General features: G+C 44.3%; 3 protein-coding genes and 1 non-coding gene across 4 annotated transcripts; 1 reads left to right on the top strand and 3 right to left on the bottom strand.

Annotated features, from left to right (window-relative positions):
• trnat-agu (transfer RNA threonine (anticodon AGU)) lies at positions 1-74 on the bottom strand. The gene has a single exon. It is a non-coding gene; the product is annotated as a tRNA-Thr (tRNA).
• Positions 75-2,179: 2,105 nt separating this feature from the next.
• Positions 2,180-4,258, bottom strand: clec3ba (C-type lectin domain family 3, member Ba). The gene is made up of 3 exons (XM_056286642.1): positions 4,011-4,258; positions 3,770-3,862; positions 2,180-2,983 (listed from the first exon to the last, which is right to left on the bottom strand). Exons 1-3 carry the CDS (start codon positions 4,105-4,107, stop codon positions 2,583-2,585), a joined length of 591 nt encoding a protein of 196 aa, XP_056142617.1. The 5' UTR covers positions 4,108-4,258; the 3' UTR covers positions 2,180-2,582.
• A 2,906-nt stretch (positions 4,259-7,164) lies between these two features.
• Positions 7,165-12,846, bottom strand: fez2a (fasciculation and elongation protein zeta 2a). The gene is made up of 8 exons (XM_056286727.1): positions 12,457-12,846; positions 10,914-11,022; positions 10,656-10,772; positions 10,078-10,210; positions 9,626-9,897; positions 8,706-8,781; positions 8,550-8,615; positions 7,165-7,489 (listed from the first exon to the last, which is right to left on the bottom strand). The coding sequence occupies exons 1-8, from the start codon at positions 12,756-12,758 to the stop codon at positions 7,473-7,475; spliced, it is 1,092 nt and encodes a 363-aa protein (XP_056142702.1). The 5' UTR covers positions 12,759-12,846; the 3' UTR covers positions 7,165-7,472.
• An 828-nt stretch (positions 12,847-13,674) lies between these two features.
• On the top strand, positions 13,675-18,069 carry ubxn11 (UBX domain protein 11). The gene is given in 14 exon segments (XM_056286922.1): positions 13,675-13,745; positions 13,874-13,962; positions 14,082-14,198; positions 14,422-14,525; positions 14,616-14,667; positions 14,808-14,887; positions 14,983-15,109; positions 15,298-15,515; positions 15,604-15,681; positions 15,798-15,927; positions 16,607-16,710; positions 16,887-16,960; positions 17,123-17,272; positions 17,758-18,069. Coding segments are annotated over 14 exon segments (1,551 nt in total). The 3' UTR covers positions 17,915-18,069.
• The last annotated feature ends 65 nt before the right edge of the window (positions 18,070-18,134 follow it).

Here is an 18,134-nt window from a genome sequence, read left to right as displayed (position 1 = left end):
AGGCACTGCTGGGATTCGAACCCAGGATCTCCTGTTTACTAGACAGGCGCTTTAACCAACTAAGCCACAGCGCCTCCCGTGGGCTGTCTTGTGGCGAGATTTGATGACTGCCACACCAAGTGCGAATATTCACATACAATAAAGTAGTATGCGGCTGAATTTACATGGAATATTTACAATAGACAGAACATTAACCTCCACCCACACTCAGGATATGTGTCGAGGACGTGCACCAGCCCTTCCAGAGGCAGAAGACCAGCAAGTCACCGGGCCCAGATGCAGTGGCGCCCCCAGAAATGTTTCATAGGGGTGGCCAAATGGGGCCGCTGAAAATCTTGGGGGGGTCACACCAAAACCAAAAGCCATGACTGAATTTCGGGAATTCTATGATGCTGTTGTAGTATACTGTATAGGCTAGTTGAAAACTGTCAATATGAGAGTTAAGAAAAATATACATTATTGATTTAAATGAACAGCACTTAATGTAAAATATCAGATAGAAGCATATTCTGCATATGCGACTCGTGGCTGGGGGGGGCCAGGGATAGTATCAGGGTGGCCGTGGCCACCCAGGCCCCCCCTTGGGGGCGCCACTGCCCAGATGGCGTGTCACTCTCCTGTCTTAAAGTCTGTGCTGACCGGCTGGTCCCCATTTTCACAATGATCTTAAACAGATCACTGGAGCTGTGTGAAGTCCCCTCCTGCTTCAAGAGCTCCACTATCATCCCAGTCCTCAAGAAACCCCGTATCACAGGATTAAATGACCATAGGCCCTAACGTCTGTGGTCATGAAATCCTTTGAGAGACTGATGTTGGCCCACCTGAAGTACATCACAGGCCCTCTGCTCGACCCCCTTGTGGTTTTTCTATCGAGCAAACAGGTCAGTGGGTGACGCAGTCAACATGGGATTGCACTACATCCTCCAACATCTTGACTCCTGAGAGACACACAAAGGTCTTGTTTGTGGACTTCAGCTCAGCGTTCAACACCATCGTCCCAGATATTCTCCACTCCAAACTAATCCAGCTCACCATACCAGCCCCCATCTGTCAGTGGGTTAGAAACTTCCTGAAACACGGGAAGCGGCTGGGGAAAATCACATCCAGCACCCGAACCGTCAGCACTGGCGCCCCCCAGGGATGTGTGTTCTCCCCTCTACTCTGCTCCCTCTACACAAATGATTCTGCCTCAGGTGACCCATCTGTTAAACTCCTGAAGTTTGCAGATGAGACAACCATCATCTGGACACACACACACACAAACACACACTAATGGATGTCTTCTGAATTCTACAATTAAAAAAAATTTTTTTTTTCATTCCAAAATAAACTACAAACTAAACCTGGTGGGGACTGGAGGGCAGGTGCGGGAGCTTGAGCCAACAAAAACAAAAAAAGCACTGTTGCCTCACAGCAAGAAGGTCCTGGGTTTGAACTCCGGGACATTCCAGGTCCTTTTTGTGTGGAGTTTGCATGTTCTCCCCCGTGTCTGCATGGGTTTCCTCCTACCATCAAAAAGACATGCATGTTAGGATTAATACTCCTGTCTGTGTCCCTGACCAAGGCGTTAAAAAGAACTGGAGTTGGTCCCTGGGTGCTGCACTACAGCTGCCCACTGCCCCTATTGTGTGTCTGGGTTAAACACAGAGGATACATTTCATTGCATGCATGTACAATGACTAAGTATCCTAATTAAAGTCTCCTAATTGACAAAGTATCCTAAAGTATTAAAGTATCCTAATGACAAAGTATCCTAATTAAAGAAGGCTGTTTGATGGTTGTTATTAAAAGATAAAATTGATTGATCTCTGTGGCTAAATGAGGTAGTTGCTGGAGCAATCGTAAAATAAACAAAACAACAGAAAATAGAAAACCAAGGAGAACAGAGCAGGTGGATGGCAATCACACAAAGGATCTGACAATTACAATGCCACAACTTGTATCACATTTCATATTTTTTACTTTACATGTATTTTCATATTGCATATATTGTATTATGTTACACTGATGAACGAGGGTTGATTTGTTTCTTTCTGTCCATTGAGCAAAAATAGAAAACTAATTCCAAATATGTCAGATTAAACAAACCCACGACAGTTGCTTCTCGTTGACAGGTTTTATTGAACAGATCAGCAGGAATTACAGCAGGAAAGGACTTTTTCTTTAGAGAATCAACAAGTATTGGAGACGAGCCACCCATCGGTGATTTCTAGGCAAACTGTAGGCTGGTACAGTACATTGCTCATAGAAAAGATATTTCACACCAGCTAAAGCATTTGCATATAGAACATCATGTACCAGTGATTTAGTCTGTAACATCCTCCATCCCCAACCAGCATTGTGAATTCAGCCTGTTTTAGATTATCTGCATCTGACAAAGGAACAGTGAGCTAATGGTTAGGTAATGCAAGACATCACTCCCAAGGGTCTCTTACGCATATGCACCCAAAAGCATTCAATTGCGCAACACGTTGAATTTGTTTTTGCGTGCAGTATTCACCTTTTCATGTGAAAATTAATCTGCTCAGAAACATGTTATTGACATGAGCTTTAGAAACATCAGAGCAAGACGACGGCCTCCCTCACACAATATTAAATTCGCAAACAGAGGCCTTTTCAGCACGGCAGCTCTCGTCAAACCACTTCCCGTTGGCCGTGGTGGAGAGGATGGCACAGTTCTGGCTCCGTCCTCCGTCTGGTTGCAGGGTGATCTCTGTCTCCCAGTTTTTAAAGCGCACACTGGTCCCTGACTGGTCGACCCAGTGGCCATCAGTCACCATGTCGTTGACTCCCAGCCAGATGTGCTCTTCGGGGCCGATGCTCTGGCGTACATAACTGTTGAGCTGGTCGTTCTCGTCTCCGTTGACTGGGGTGCTCAGACTGCCCCCCTTGGCGATGCAGTCCTCGTTGGCTACATGATAGGTCTTCTTCACTGGATCAGCCAGGAAGCACTTGCCGAGGATCTTTGTGCCTCTCAAGCAAACTGGGGGAGAGGTTAACGCAAAGTTAGCTTTTTAACAGGCGTCAGTGTGAGTAATTGTCCCTTTCATCACAGTGTCATGTTTAGGTTCCCAATCGCAAAGTGCTGTTCCAACATTCGATGCTTAATATTTGGGATGAGAACCCCCACCCAACCGAATTGCTACCCCCATTCATCATACTGTTTGTATTACAGTGTGTGGGGGGGGGATACAAGTAAACTTTGTAATAGTGTATGATAGTGATCTCATGTGGGACCTCAAACACAGGAAGAAACATCAAACATCTATTGCCCGTCTCTGTTTTTAATTTGGCATTTTGGGGTCCCTCATGATTGCGCAAAGCTTAATACTTACAGTGTACCAATTTAATAAATATAAAATTAGCCCAAAAAGTAAGGAAATTTATGTTTGGTAGATTATTTCTTTGCTGTAACAATGCTTCTTGGCAATAAATCTTATATCAGGCACCCGATCGTCAGCACCTGGGGTACCAGAAGCTCAAAACAAGAGTCAACAGCAACAGCAAAATAAACTGTTTGGCATTGGCAGAGAAGATCTGACAAATTTTTCATGGGCGCAACCCACATACTCAGCTCTGCTGCTCATCCCACAAATGCATGTTCCTCACAAATGTGGCGTCATTTAAAAGGGAAATAAACAGGCTTTCCAACAGTATAAGATGTATTGCCAAGAAGCATTGTTACCACAAAGAAATCATCTACCAAACACACATTTCCTTACTTTTTGTGCTAAGTATAGACGGTGTCCTTTCTCTGACGGTACAATACCTGTTTGCAAGGCTTGCTGCTCTTTCAGCAAGTGCAGCTCTTGCACAATATCCTCAATCTGCTTCTTCAGCTCCTCAATCGCAGCACTGTTGTCTACCAAGGAGAAAGGAGCCATATAAACAACCATTCATCCACACTTGATTTCTCATTCATTTTGATGCTTTTGTATCCTCCAAAGGGATAACAAGTTATGACAGCTCATACTTCTGTGTCCATATAGATGTTTTTATGTATATCCTACCTTTCCTTTCATTTTTCCTTTTGGAAGAGGTCTGCTGGGTTGTGGAGTGCGCCAGTAGAAGAAGGCACAACATCAAGCACACACGTCTAGTATCCATAACGCTCAAGCAACAAGGGGCTAGAAAATCCACTACAGAAACTCCGTCCTGACCGCACTGCGAGAGCTCTCTGTGGCTTTCAGGGCTGGCCAGACACACACTGTTTTGTCGTTACACTTGAGGAGTGGCGGCACACAGTTGAACGAGGCAACACTATGTCACAGACGACAAATGTTTTACAGATGTCGAACAGCTGTTTGTGTTTCTTTTGAGACGTTAACAAGAGATGGATGGTAAACAGGCTCATGGAGCGTTAAACACTGCCGGGACGAGTGTGACTTGGCTTCCATGTGTTTTTTGTTGTTTTGGTTTTTTTTGGGGGGGGGGGGTTACCGATGAATTTTTGCAAACGTTACGATGTGTCTACATGCAACATGTTTTTTTTTTAATCCAGACGATAGCGACATTTTGTGTTTAACAGTGGTGGAATTAACTAAGTGCATTAACTCAAGTACTGTACTCAAGTACAATTTTGAGGTACTTGAGTATTTCCATTTTATGCTATTTTATACTTCTACTCCACTACATTTCACAGGGAAATATTGTACTTTTTACTCCACTACATTTATTTGACAGCTTTGGTTATTCTTTACTTTGTAGATTTAGATTATTAATACAAATTATAAATTAACTAATAAATAATGATGTATTTTTATAGGTTAAGCTACCCAGCAATATATAGTAATTAAAATTAGCTCCACATTTACCAGCTGCAACATTATTATTATTACCCCCCCCCCATTTTCCTCCTAATTATACTTGGTCAATCACCTCGCCCTCTGAGCTCTTCTCATTCGCTGCTCCACCCCCTCTGCCGATCCGGGAGGGGTGCAGACTACCACATGCCTCCTCCGATACTTATGGAGTCGCCAGCCCCTTCCTTTCACCTGACAGTGAGGAGTTTCACCAGGGGGACGCAGCACCTTGGAGGATCACGCTATTCCCCCCAGTTCCCCTTCCCCCCTGAACAGGCACCCTGACCGACCAGAGGAGGCGCCAGTGGAGTGACCAGGACACACACCCACATCCGGCTTCCCACCCGCAGACACGGCCAACTGTGTCTGTAGGGTTGACCAACCAAGCCGGAGGTAACACGGGGATTCGAACCGGCGATCCCGTGTTAGTAGACCGCCACGCCACCCGGGATGCCCCATCCAGCTGCAGCATTAAAGTAATGAACACATTAATGAATCAGTCCAAATAATATGATTCTGAAATGGGCCATTCTGCATGAGTACTTTCACTTTTGCTACTTTAAGTATATTTTGATGCTAATACTTTTGTACTTTTACTTAAGTAAGATCTTGAATACAGGGCTTTTTCTTGTAACAAATTATTTTTACACCACGGTATTACTACTTTTACTTAAGTAAAAGATCTGAATACGTTTTCCACTACTGGTGTTTAAGTCTCTCTCTTAACATCACCCATTATAATCACACCCCGCATGACCTGTATTTGACCAGTTTGTCGTTATATGTGCCTCTAAGCAGACCACGAGTCCCACAAATGGTATAGCAAATAATTATCAGCTCGAATTCAGTTTAGTCCTCTTCACGGCTGTCTGCTATAGACTCATTTCATCCGGAGTTCCTGGCAGGACATGGGAGGGCTTGTTATGATTTGTGTGATGTCAGTCGCAGGTCAGATACTGGATATATGTTTTGCAGCTATTCCAGAGTCAGCATCTGGTTCACCTCAGTAAACTGGAAAAGGTACAGCAGACATGTGGCAGAGTCTTGCATAACAAACCCACAGCACTGTTAATGTGGTGCCTTTTGTTTAGTCTTTTCCTTGGCAGGAGCCTTCGCTTGAGTGTTATTTCAGCATCCTCGGCCAGCACAGTGGGCGTGTTGAAACTGACAGCCCATCTCTCCAGATATCTGTTGCTGATGCTGATCTCAAAGTTGGCACCTCGATGTGACGCTGGCACACAGATTTTGCAACGATATAACACGAAAGTTAAACTGATGTAATGCTAACGCTTAATTCAGAACATGAACTGCTCGAATACGGTGAAATAGCCTGACTGTTTACGAACGCTTAGACATCATCAAGACAAATCTTGGTGAGGTGGCTCGCTGTTTTTGCACTATCATTCTCGACGACAAACAACGACTCAAGACTGAAATTTTGTTTAACAGTCATGAGTTTATCAATCTTTGGGAAATTAAATATTTACAAAATAAATTAATAATGAAACAGGTAAGTAGCCCGGTCATATCACATTCAACGAAAATAAGTCATCTATGATGTACAAAAGTTCAAGCAAAGGCAAAGGCAGCTTGACCACTAGTGGATAGAAATACATGTAACAATGCCCATTCATTACATACAGGTTGCCTTGTGCACAATAGGCAGGTCTAGGCTAGAGTCTCTGATTCAGAGATCCAATCAGTGTCTCAAAAGTACAGACAGCGCATGGGTCATATTTCATCTCATCGATCACTAAAATGCATAGTTAGTTAGGTTGTTTGTTAGTACCAGTGTTATACCGTTTCAAACCTCGCTATATTAACTCGTCCATAAACACCAACTCTTCCATGTAATGATAATGGTGCACATGGAGTACTGCAATCATGACCACAAAATAGGAAAAAGCACAGTACATCCTGTCTATAGCTGCTAGGCTGAGGTGAATTATGAAGCACTTTTCGGTTTTAGATGCAGACCGAATGGTTCAAATGTTGCTTGTAAATGTTTATTTTGCCGTCGCTGTGCTCTAATCCTACCTTACTTAATGCATGGTGTGCATAACACACGTCAACCTCCTTCACTGCTATTTGTCATTCTTAGGGATAAACCAGCAGGGCCAAGCACAATCTATTCAAGAGCCTACCATGGTTTATGCATATTCAGTATATATTCAGCACTCAATTGTTAGTAAGCGCATCAGACGGGGCTTACCAAATGGATGCAAAACCCTTAAAGTCGCAGCGTCACTCCTGCTTTTAACCGGCTAGCAAGGCTTGCAATTTCCAACTACTCTCGCACTAAGTATACTTTCTCAATGGTTTACCATTTAAGATACTGTTTCACGGTGTAACAAAAGAAAAAACAAAAACAAAAACAGTGATACAACATAAACGGTGACGGCAGAGTACAGCAGGTTTGTCCATACACAAGGTTTAGCGAATTCCTCATGCTCGCACAGAATAATTAAGTAGAACCAAATGAGATGTGGAATACAACGAAGGAGCACCATGAGGTAAAAAACATGCAGGAATAAATTAAGTCTGCTTGTGTTTGGAAGAAATAAATAAAAATAGTACAGTGAATCCTCTTCATCTTGGTAGTTGTTGCCATGGTAAAACAGCCCCCGCTACCTGAAGTCTCGCCAGAGAGTCGAGCATCATCCGTCTGCTCTACGTTGGGCAAAGCACTGCAAAGGAACCAGAGGTGAATATCAGCAGAACAGATAACTACTATCGACCAGGGCTTCCTCCTTTGGCAGTACAGTAATGTCAAACAAATCAAACAAGTAGGAGGCTAAGATGAAGAAGTAAGGAAAAAAAAACATCTGGTAAGTATTCAGACTACACTGGGTGTATGTTAATGAAAAGATCCTTGATTGGGTCAGAACAGCTTAAGCAGATGAAGTGACTTTAAGGGAAGAATATTTGGCAATTAAGGGCTGTTAAGCTTGTCAAGTATTATTATGGGGAAACAGGTGAGGACATTTGGGAAACCTTACAAGGTAGGGTATTTAAAACATCAGAGGACAATCTATCACAATCTATTGCTGGATAACTGCCACCCACCTTAATGAAAGATGGATGAAATGGGTTAAGTGATCGCTTACTGTTACATGCTGCCATCCAATATTCAGCGGCATCTTTGTTCTAGATCCATTACTGCAGTGGGAAGTGGCCGCAGTAATGTGGCTGCCGGTTTTCAGAGATGGTTAAGTCTTATGACAGGTAAGCGGACTCGACTAAGCCCTACACATTTAAGTGTAGACTGGTAAGGGGAGTGAAGTGAAAAAGGGTAGGTCAGGATCGGTTTGCCCTTGGGCTCAGTGGTCAAGAAGGGGCACTCGGCCACCATGAGCGATAACACCACACAGTGCACATCACATGTGAATGCATGTCACAAACCTCTCCATCCATCGCTCTCACACCAGAGCTAGCACGTGCAACGTAGCAACAAGTGAGATCGAACGGAAAATAAGATGCAAGGAGAGAGGAGATAAAACAGAATAATGACAAAAATGGCAGATTAAAGAAAGGACCCACAAAAAGGTATGCATGTTCTTGGTTGTTAGTTGAAAGCATAACGTTAAGCTTCCGGTCCAATCACTGGTAATATGGAAAATACGATTCGGTTGGCGACTCTTTAGTTTCTTTAGAGAGACTTGGAAAGCATGTGTAATAGTCTAAACATATTGCAAACACAATATACCACCTATTATTAAAGTGTATGCAAGAATCAATGTGGTTTACCTTTGAGAATGTAGTCTGTTAAGAGACTGGGCACCTTGTCGCTGTCATCCTTCATAGCCTGCAGGACTGCAAGACAAAAGTCACGTCAGAGGGAGGAACTGATGTCCCAGTGGAACTGACTCAGCACGTAACGCTCGAGACAGTCATCAGACTCACTCTTAGTCAGGATCTGCAGGTCCTCGATAGATGGTGGGCCTCCTTTTTTCTCGTAAGGGATGACCGTGGTCAAATACTGAGATATCAGGAAAAACAACAGGAAATCAGAAATGTGAGGAGAGAATTCATATATACCACATAATGGAGATGGGACGGGGCTATGATAGTTACAGTTGAGCAATGAATGCAATTTTGTTTATTTTATTGCTTGGTGGCAAACCAGATTAGGTTCCTTTCGCTTGAACCCCCCCCCCCCAGCTGATTAGAGTCAAAGGTTTTATGTTTCAGATATGAGAATGGGACAATGTTTCCATCAGCAGCATTTTGATTCTCGGTGAAACAGAAGAATGATAGCTATCAGTGGCTGGGAGAGAAAAAGGAAGTAACCTGTCTTTCACCGCAACCACTCCCAAAAGTTTGCCGGAAGCCATTTTGAATAACAGTGGAGAGTCCCTCCATGCTAAAGCGCTGAAGAGAGAAGTAAAGCAGAGAAACACGCCACGGCAGGTGAACACAGAAGCACAACGAGGAAACAGGCAGGAATGCAATTTAGAAAATAACACATGTGGATCAATTTATATGTCAGTTTTCCAGGAAACTCAGATCATAGCACCCATCGAAAGGATACAGGGAACTGCTACTACCAGTTAAATATTGAAAAAACATAACATATATAGTGGGAAAATGGTAAATATAGCAAGATACTGGATAAAGCATACTGGAAATAGCAGAAAAAATGAGAATAATAAGACCATGATAATGAATGTCAAAAATAAACCAGACGGCGAGTTAAAAAAAGACCAAGGAATAAGACGACATCATGGACATGAATAGACCAAAAGGGATAACTCTGCTGCTCAATGACTGAATGAAAACAAAACCACAACAGGTAAAAATTAGAAAAAAGAAAGAGGACTAACTGATCCAGGTGCTTGCGTCTTCTCCGCGCATCCCTGTGAGGTCCCACCTCCACTCTTCAGCTTCTTCTTCTTCTTCAGCAGCTCCCGGAGCTCCTTCTGTCGGTTTTGGACATCAATGAGCACGGAAATGAAGCTGTTCTTCACTTCTTTCTCAAAGTCCAGCTCGTCCCTGAGGGCCAGATGCTGTATCAGTTCCTCGGAGAACTTTCTGATGGCTGCCTCTGTCTCCTCCAGGCACTCATTCAGCTCTGCAACACTCAGGGCCCTCACCCCTGCACCGGAAAAACATGTACATCAACCATGTATAGCACACAATACTCTACCTCCCTCTCTCTCTCTATCTTTTTACCCCGGTCTATTCATCTCTTTCCTTTTTTTCTCTCTTTTACAATTTATTAGATGCAGACAATGGGTGCATGCATGAAACACAGCCCTGTTCGATCGATACTGACTCTCCTCATAGCTGTGGCTGGCGTCGGAGCACTGGATGTCCAGGGAAAGCATAGAGAGATCGGACTGAGATGGCTTCGGCTCTGCCTCAGTGTCTGGAGAGTCCTGCATCATTTCCTCTATCTCCTCAATGACCTACAGCGCCACCCACCAGTAACACACACACACACACACACACACACACACACACACACACACACACACACACACACACACGTAAGATAAGCGACATACACACAAAACGATACCGTAAAACATCAGCCCAGTCAATAAATTCTGTGCCATGGAAACTGTTGTGTTGATGTATTGTCGTCTCCCTGTTCTCTACGTATGTCATGTGGTATGTATAGCTTGTGTCTATGTATTTACTGTATGTGAGGCTCTGTACAAGAGGTGAAAACAAATATCCTCTTTTGAGGATGATAAAGTATGTCTATCTAAATCTGTCTGAGTGGAGCACAGCCAGATGTCGGCCATGCCAAGCTCTGGCTCCTTTGTGTTTACAGCACTCTGAAAGGCTGTGATCACAAGCTGCAGCGATGCCACGCCGAAGATGCAGGTTGTCATTGGTGCGGCTCACCTGCTCGGCAGTAAAGAGGGGCTCCTCGCTGAGGCACGAGACAATGATAGTGTGCATGTCCAGCTGCTCCCTTAGCTCCTCGTCGTCCGACAGCTCAGTCGTTACATCACTCGTTCTCTGCCGGGACAGGACAGGGGGAGGGGATTTAATCAAGGGACTAAATCCTGGAACAATGAATATTTGAGATTTGTGAGATGAACAGGATGGATGGGGTCAGGGTGGAAACTGGAGCAGGGGGCGGGGGGGGGTCTAACTCACTGGTTTCTCTTCCGGGTTGAACATGGGGGCAATCAGGGAGCGCGTTCGAGATTGTTTCCAATCTACCGGCATCACATTTCCATAGTTGTCGGTTAAAGCATTCCAGATTCTGTGGGGGGGGGGGGGGGGGATGAGAGGGTACAAATGAAGTTAGTTCAAACCTCAAACCACCACTACATACATAAATGGAAGTATATACCACACATGCCTGAATTATAAAAAAAAAAATGTCCCCCTGACTAAAAAAGGATTATCAGCTCAGTGTTGCAGAGCAGTTCGCAAAATCTTGCTGAAACATAGCCTCTGTTTTCACTATAGTATCGTCCTAGAGAACAACTAACATTGCCTGGGACTAACACGGGTAGAAATTATTTATTGCTTAAAAACAGAAAAAAACTGTCAGCTGATATTAAAAAAATGTTGCAATTGGATTGAAAAATGTGGTGGAATTCAAAAAGTCAGAATCAGAATCATGTTTATTGGCCATGTAAGGTTGGCACATACATGGGATGTGACTCCGGTTTCGTGGCTCTCTGTGCACTTAACATAGAATAACAACACTATAACACAACAACTGTGACAAATGTTATGGTTTGCTGTTTGTTTTGCCAACGGTAAAACGCAATATTTCAAGATATGACTCCAGTCCCAGTCCATAAATACAGTATTAACCCTCCTGCACTGCCAGTCCAGTGACCTCGGTGACTTTGTCGTTAAACTGAAACGAGGACAGTTTTCATTCCCCAACTCATTTTGTTTTGACACCGAGCCACCCAGTGTGTGACAGATGGACATCTGCAGTTGTGTTTTGATGTTATCAAATGTTAGTTTAGATTTGGTTTGTTTGTAAATTGCATAACAGCAGGCAGGCCTGTATTACACATTTTGATTTCTCAAGGGGATTTGGCAGAGAGGGTACACAGACAGACCCAACATCTGAATCACCTCAGTACTCAACGGGGGCTATGTGTAACAGAAAGCATTGGATATATAATGAGAGACGATCCAGTGTCATGGGGAAGACAGTCCCAGACAGAGATGATGATGATGATGATGATGATGATAACGGGTTATGTGGGGTGACTCGATCATCGCGATTATTTGTGCAGTTCTCAGAATAGCGGAGCCTCACATCTCCACATGCCGCCACGTCCAAATAATATCGACGGAGCCCCTCTGAACCATTAATCTCATCTACATTCACTTCTTCTCGAGTTTCGCTCGCGTTTCCAAATCGACGGGAGGAGCGACGGCAGCGGTCGCGAGCGGCCTCATCTCTGTCGGGGAATGTCCAACAGATGGGAAACGACAATGACACTGCCGCAAAGTGTTAGTTTGTAGTTTGGAAGAAGAAAAAAAAAACTTGGTGCGCATGCAACTCGGAACTGAACCCTCCGCTGCCATTGACGCCGGGAACCCGATAACGTCAAGGACGATCGTATTACAGTGTCGCGTTGCTGTGAAGATGCGCACGCACGCACGCACAAACACACAAACACGCACACACACACAGAGTGAGATAAAGGAACGCAAAACAACTCACTCGTCTTTTTTCAACAGCGTTTCCTCGCTGATGGCGTTTCCAGGCGGGACGGTGTCCGTCTCTGTGGCGTTTCGGTGTCGGAAGAACGCGGATAACTTCTCGTCGAAATCCTTCACCAGGTCCTCCACGGACCTGAAAGCGGCCGTACCGCCGTTGTGTATTTCGCGGAGGTCCTCCGAGACCTCCGGGGGTCCCTCGACTTTCCCGTCCACACATCCCTTATGAATGACTGCGTCCGACATCGTCCCGAATTCGTCCGGACCTCGCCACTCCTCGCTGAAACAGGCAAAGGGCGCCGCCATGGCCGCGACCAGCCCATCAGCAGCAGCAGCAGCAGCCCGGGATAAATGATGTATGTGTCGACGGAATGTCAGGCCTCAGCATCCTCTCTGGCTGGCCATGCGTGATGCCAAATTCTGTATCCCCCGAAATAATACGCCCCCCCTCACATATGCCGCATTATGCGATTATGTTTTTCATATACGAGACGCCGAATCTTTTTTCGCCCTCTTGTTTTTTTTTTAACCACTTCATAAACAAAGTAGTTTACCGAAAGCAAGCGAATTGCAATGGGCGGGCGGGGGGGGGCTTTCGGTAGGGCTACATTGTTAAACCCTGTTGATAAATTAGAAATGGTTTCCAGAAATTTTCAGTTAAACGATGTGACGTGCTTGCTGTTTTTAACTGAAGTGAAAGTCGAGGTGAATGTTTGTTCAGCAACTCCGTGGATTATATCCGGGGATACGTGTTATTTTGGGGATGTCAAATTCGGCGTCGCAGTTCACTTTGAAAACAGCGACCACCTGCGGCGTCCCATTTCGGTCAAGTTTCTTCCTCTCGTCAACAGACAGCTTTGATTTAATATCTTGTTAGAAATTTTAACGCCACACTGTCGATTGTGGCTGAGTTATTTTCAAGATAATGATAAGAGTAATAGTACTCTTGTGATCACTGTTACTATGTTATAATAACAGCTGTTACTATGTTATAATAAGTATGATTATCCTATCAAGTGCACAAACGAAACATCTATTTCATGCCAATAAAGCAACTTTGAGTTGAACCTGAATTGATAGACACATGCAGAGAGCGAGGGCGAGCGAGAGAGCAGCGCCTCCCTGTGGTAGAAACAAGACATTTCAACGGCCGTGGATTCCACGTAACCAATGGCGACGGACCCCGACACAATCGCAAGAGAAAGCAAGAGGTGCCTTAAAAATGAGCTCACCTTTGTCAATGTTGAAGAAAACGAAGCGCATTCCACTCCAAGGACCTTTGATCCCGCAAGGGTAGGCTACTCATTCAAGGAAACACCCCCCCAAAAAACAAAGATTGAAAATAACAACTTCACTGTTCAAGTTTTCTTAATTGATATGGAGAGCACTTGTGAGGCTTGTAAAAACGCTTTGTTCACCAGGGGCGGAGGAAGAAGGGAATCCCTCAAGGGGGGTCTTTCCACAGGGAGGCTTTCAGCAGTGACAACCCACCAACACGGTGGCCATCACGGTATGACAACAATTTATTCAGATTTTCTAACGGGTTTCCCCCCCTACGTACTGAAAGCAGGCGGTGTTTCCCCTCATCATGACTGAATGCTAACGTTAGCGTCTCAATGGTCTATTCAGAATATGGGACCACAGAGGCCGTAGACGACTCCCCTGATGTACAACGCCCACCTGTGCCCCATGCTCAGCCCACTGAAACCGTCTCCACCTCTACATTAAAGGCCTCGCTCAAGAAAGGTTAAGTTCTCACACAAGTTATTTAAGAGTCAATTCGTTTTCGTTCAGTTAACATTGTTCAAACCTGGGTAGATTTTGGGGTAAGATTGGACATGTTTATATTGTAGGGTAACATCTCTTCGGTTACAACATAAACGTGTGTGTGTGTGTGTGTGTGTGTGTGTGTGTGTGTGTGTGTGTGTGTGTGTGTGTGTGTGTGTGTGTGTGATTAATAACCAACCAGGTATTACTCCACCAACTGACCCTGAGCTAATGTCCTCCATGATTAAGTGTCTGACTCAGTTGGAGATAAAGGTGAAGGGTCAGGCACAAGAGATTGAACGCAAGGTGAGCCTTTTCAAAGTAGCCCAGATCAGACGGAATCAAGTCGGGACGTAATTTGACATATCTTGTTTCTTTTTCTCTATCCAACCAAAGGAGAAAAAGATTTCTGTCTTGGAGGGGAAACTGAACAGGCTTCAAAAATCAGGTACTCCCTAGTCTCATGCAGAGCTGGGTTCTAGCTTAAACAGAGAAACAAGAGTTTTTACAGGTAGCCACTTTTCACCTCAGGAGTGCTCAATGCAAAGATTTTAATTTAGGCCAAATTGTCACTCCATGTCACTTTAGAGAGAGCAAGTGATGCGGATGATAAAGACGATCTTGTAAGGACCTGCCACCGCCTGCAAACACAAGTATCTGAAATGGAAGTAAGTTCCTATAATTCAGTATGATGATAAATGCATTGTTTTTTTTCTTTGTTTGTTTGGGGTTTTTTTTAAGTTAGCCATTTTTTCCACCACAGTGCTTTCTGAGTGACTACGGCATGACATGGGTGGGAAGTGGGGAGACCTGTGACACAGCCTGCCAACAGGAAGGAGTCAAGCACACCCAGACCCAGAGCCCAGAGAAAGGTTAGTGGTATCCGGGTAGTAGGGACCCACAATTTCTCACACGCAAGTTGTCCACAACCCCCCCCCCCCAAAAAAAAAATCATGAATAGTTCCTAAAGCATTCAGTTTCCAAAATGTCAACTCCACTGAGCAGTGCTAGGATAGATACCGTCAAAAAATATTCTGTATTATCTTCAATGTAGAGCTCTTAACCTGTCCTTTTTCAGACACCTGCATGGATACAAACTTCCACGTGAACTTTGACCTCGTGCTGCAGAACATCAAGGAGCTGAACATTGTGGCTGGAGAGGGGGAATGTTTTGTAAAAGCGACAGCCAAGGGTGCACAGTTAGCCAAAAAGGACCCCATTCAGCTAAGGCTCTACAGAAATGGCATCTTAATGTTTGACGGGCCCTTCCGCTCTTACCAAGAGCACAGCACTCAGGTTTGTGTGTTACAAGTGCTCAGAAAAAAAATTGTATTTGAGTTTCATCATTTAAGATCCTTGGTTTGTATGCTATTGCTCTTTGCAGCGGTGCATGCAAGATCTGATGGATGGATATTTCCCCTTGGAGCTTCAAGAGAGATTCCCTGATGGAGTGCCTTTTGAGGTGTGCATCTCTGGGTGCATGTGTACATGCAAACTTATGTACATTTTTTAAGTTTTTTTGTTAATGGCAGTGTGTTGAATCTCAATTAAACATTAATTCATTCAATCTTTTTACAGGTTCATGACAGACGAGATGAGGACTTTAGTGTCAGATGGCCATGGTCAAAGTTTCCAGGGAAGGGACTATCTGTTGACGGGGCGACGGATAAAGCACTATTTTCAAACACTTTCTCCTCTCAAATACCAGGTCTGTCCTCCACACGTTACTTTGTTGATAGATAAAATGGGAAATGTGCCACAAATCTGATAATTAACCAAATGACGGTTCGCAAAATTTCTCCAAGTCTGCTTCTGTTAAGTTACCGTTGCGATCTCCAACAAACTTTCAAGACATCTCCAGGATAGTGCGAATCTGTTTTACAGTTGCAGCACGGTGGCGCAGTGGTTAGCGCAGTTGCCTCACAGCAAGTAGGTCCTGGGTTTGAGCCCCGGGGAAGTCGAACCTTGGTGGGTCATCCTGGGTCGTACTGTGTGGAGTTTGCATGTTCTGCCAGTGTCTACGTGGGTTTCCTCCGGGAGCTCTGGTTTCCTCCCATAGTCCAAAGACATGTAGGTCAGGTGAATTGGCCATACTAAATTGTCCCTAGGTATGAATGGGTGTGTGTGTGTGTGTGTGTGTGTGTGTGTGTGTGTGTGTGTGTGTGTGTGTGTGTGTGTCTCAGCCCTGTTATGGCCTGGCGGCGGCCTATCCAGGGTGTCGCCCCGCCTGCAGCCCAATGACTGCTGGAATAGGCTCCAGCATCCCTGAGAGCAGGATAAGTGAAGTATAGACATCAATGCTGGAAGGTCACAATTGTTAAGCGCTGATTGGTGGATCAATATGTTTTTCATCGCCAGGCATGTACTGATAACTTCTATGTTCACAGGGAGGAAACTGACTATGGATCAGTTCCTGAGCAGGTTGCCAAAGGTAGTAGTCAAAGCTGGTCAGGTGATTGACATCAGAAACTCACTGAGGGCTACCCTCCAGGTGAGGCTAGTGAACAAGGGGATCGGGGAATGAAGCCTCCAACAGCCTATAACTGTCTAATGTTCATTTAAAGGCTACCAATGATCACTATATTCAGACATCTTGCCCATCTACTTGTTAATAAACACTTCACTATGTACTATGACGTTTATGTGACAAAGTACCTTCTTCTACAGGGTTTATCTGATGACCAGAAGAACAGTTCAGTGACTCTCATAGATACTCCAGCGCTGCATGCTGTGAAAGAGATGTACGCAAGCTCTCATTTGTGCTTCTCTCATTCTCCAGATACTCAGTTTAGTAGATATCTGCAAAAACACATATGTTCTCATGCTCGCAATGAGACGAAGGCAAAATGAATATTTTCATAAGACTGTGCATGCCCATGACTTTGTCATCCTGTAACACTCAGACTACAGATGTGCGACTCCGATCAGCCTCCGTCTATCCCAGATGTCACCACACTCAGGGTGAGGTCAGAAAATGGGGATCACAATTACATGCTGAAAATGCACTTCTCAGAAACTATAGGCCACCTTCGACAATATCTGGACACACACAGGTAAGTGAAACCACGGGGGGTGGGGGGTGGGGGTGGGGGGCTGGCAAGAAAGTGTAGATTCTTGGAGAGTTTGGAGCAGGCCACAATCAATCAATCAATCAATCACGTTGCATTTTATATAGAGCTTTTCTAGCTGCAAATGTGAATGAATTTACTTTGACAGAGAGAGGAAAGAGAAAAAGACTGACAGTAAAATCGAATCTGTGATATGCTGGATGCAGAACAGTACTACACACGGTTTAATCAATAAATGAAAAAAGAATCCCTTTGGGTGTCCCCGCCCTCAGCCAGTTTGAGCATTTATCATGTTGGCTCGGGCCCAATTGCAGTGTCCTGGATTTGAATCTGGCTTGGGACCTTTGCTGCATGTCTTTCCCTGCTGTCTCTCTTATCTCTACTGTCCTATTGAATAAAGGCTAAAAATGCCAAAAACATGTTAAAAGGAAAACACACATTGAAAGTCGATTTTTTTTCCTGTTCCGCAGAGGGACACATTTATCAGGATATGACATCATCAGTGTGCTCCCAAAACGCTGCTACGACGACGACTGTGAGGATCTCCTGTCTTGTGGACTCACACCCAGTGCTACACTGTTGTTACAGACTACACACAGCAAACGCGAACCAATTCCTCCAAGTTAAAAGACTGAAAATACTTTTTTTTTTTCAGGTATACTAGATTCCAGTTAAATTAGTATGCTTGTAGTAGGTTTGATGAAAAAGGGAGCTTTTTGAAATTGATCTTTATATCTATTAAATTATATAGGCACATGATCCACACATAGATTTGGTTACAAAGCAGGTGCATGAGCTTAGAAGCAGGACGAATGGCTGCCCTCAAAAATGAATAAAAACCACTTTT

Source organism: Lampris incognitus, chromosome 9, assembly GCF_029633865.1.
Source record: "Lampris incognitus isolate fLamInc1 chromosome 9, fLamInc1.hap2, whole genome shotgun sequence".
In the NCBI taxonomy this organism is placed as follows: Eukaryota; Metazoa; Chordata; class Actinopteri; order Lampriformes; family Lampridae; genus Lampris; species Lampris incognitus.
Note: the sequence above shows the minus strand (reverse complement) of the source record. Positions and strands in the feature narration are given on the sequence as shown.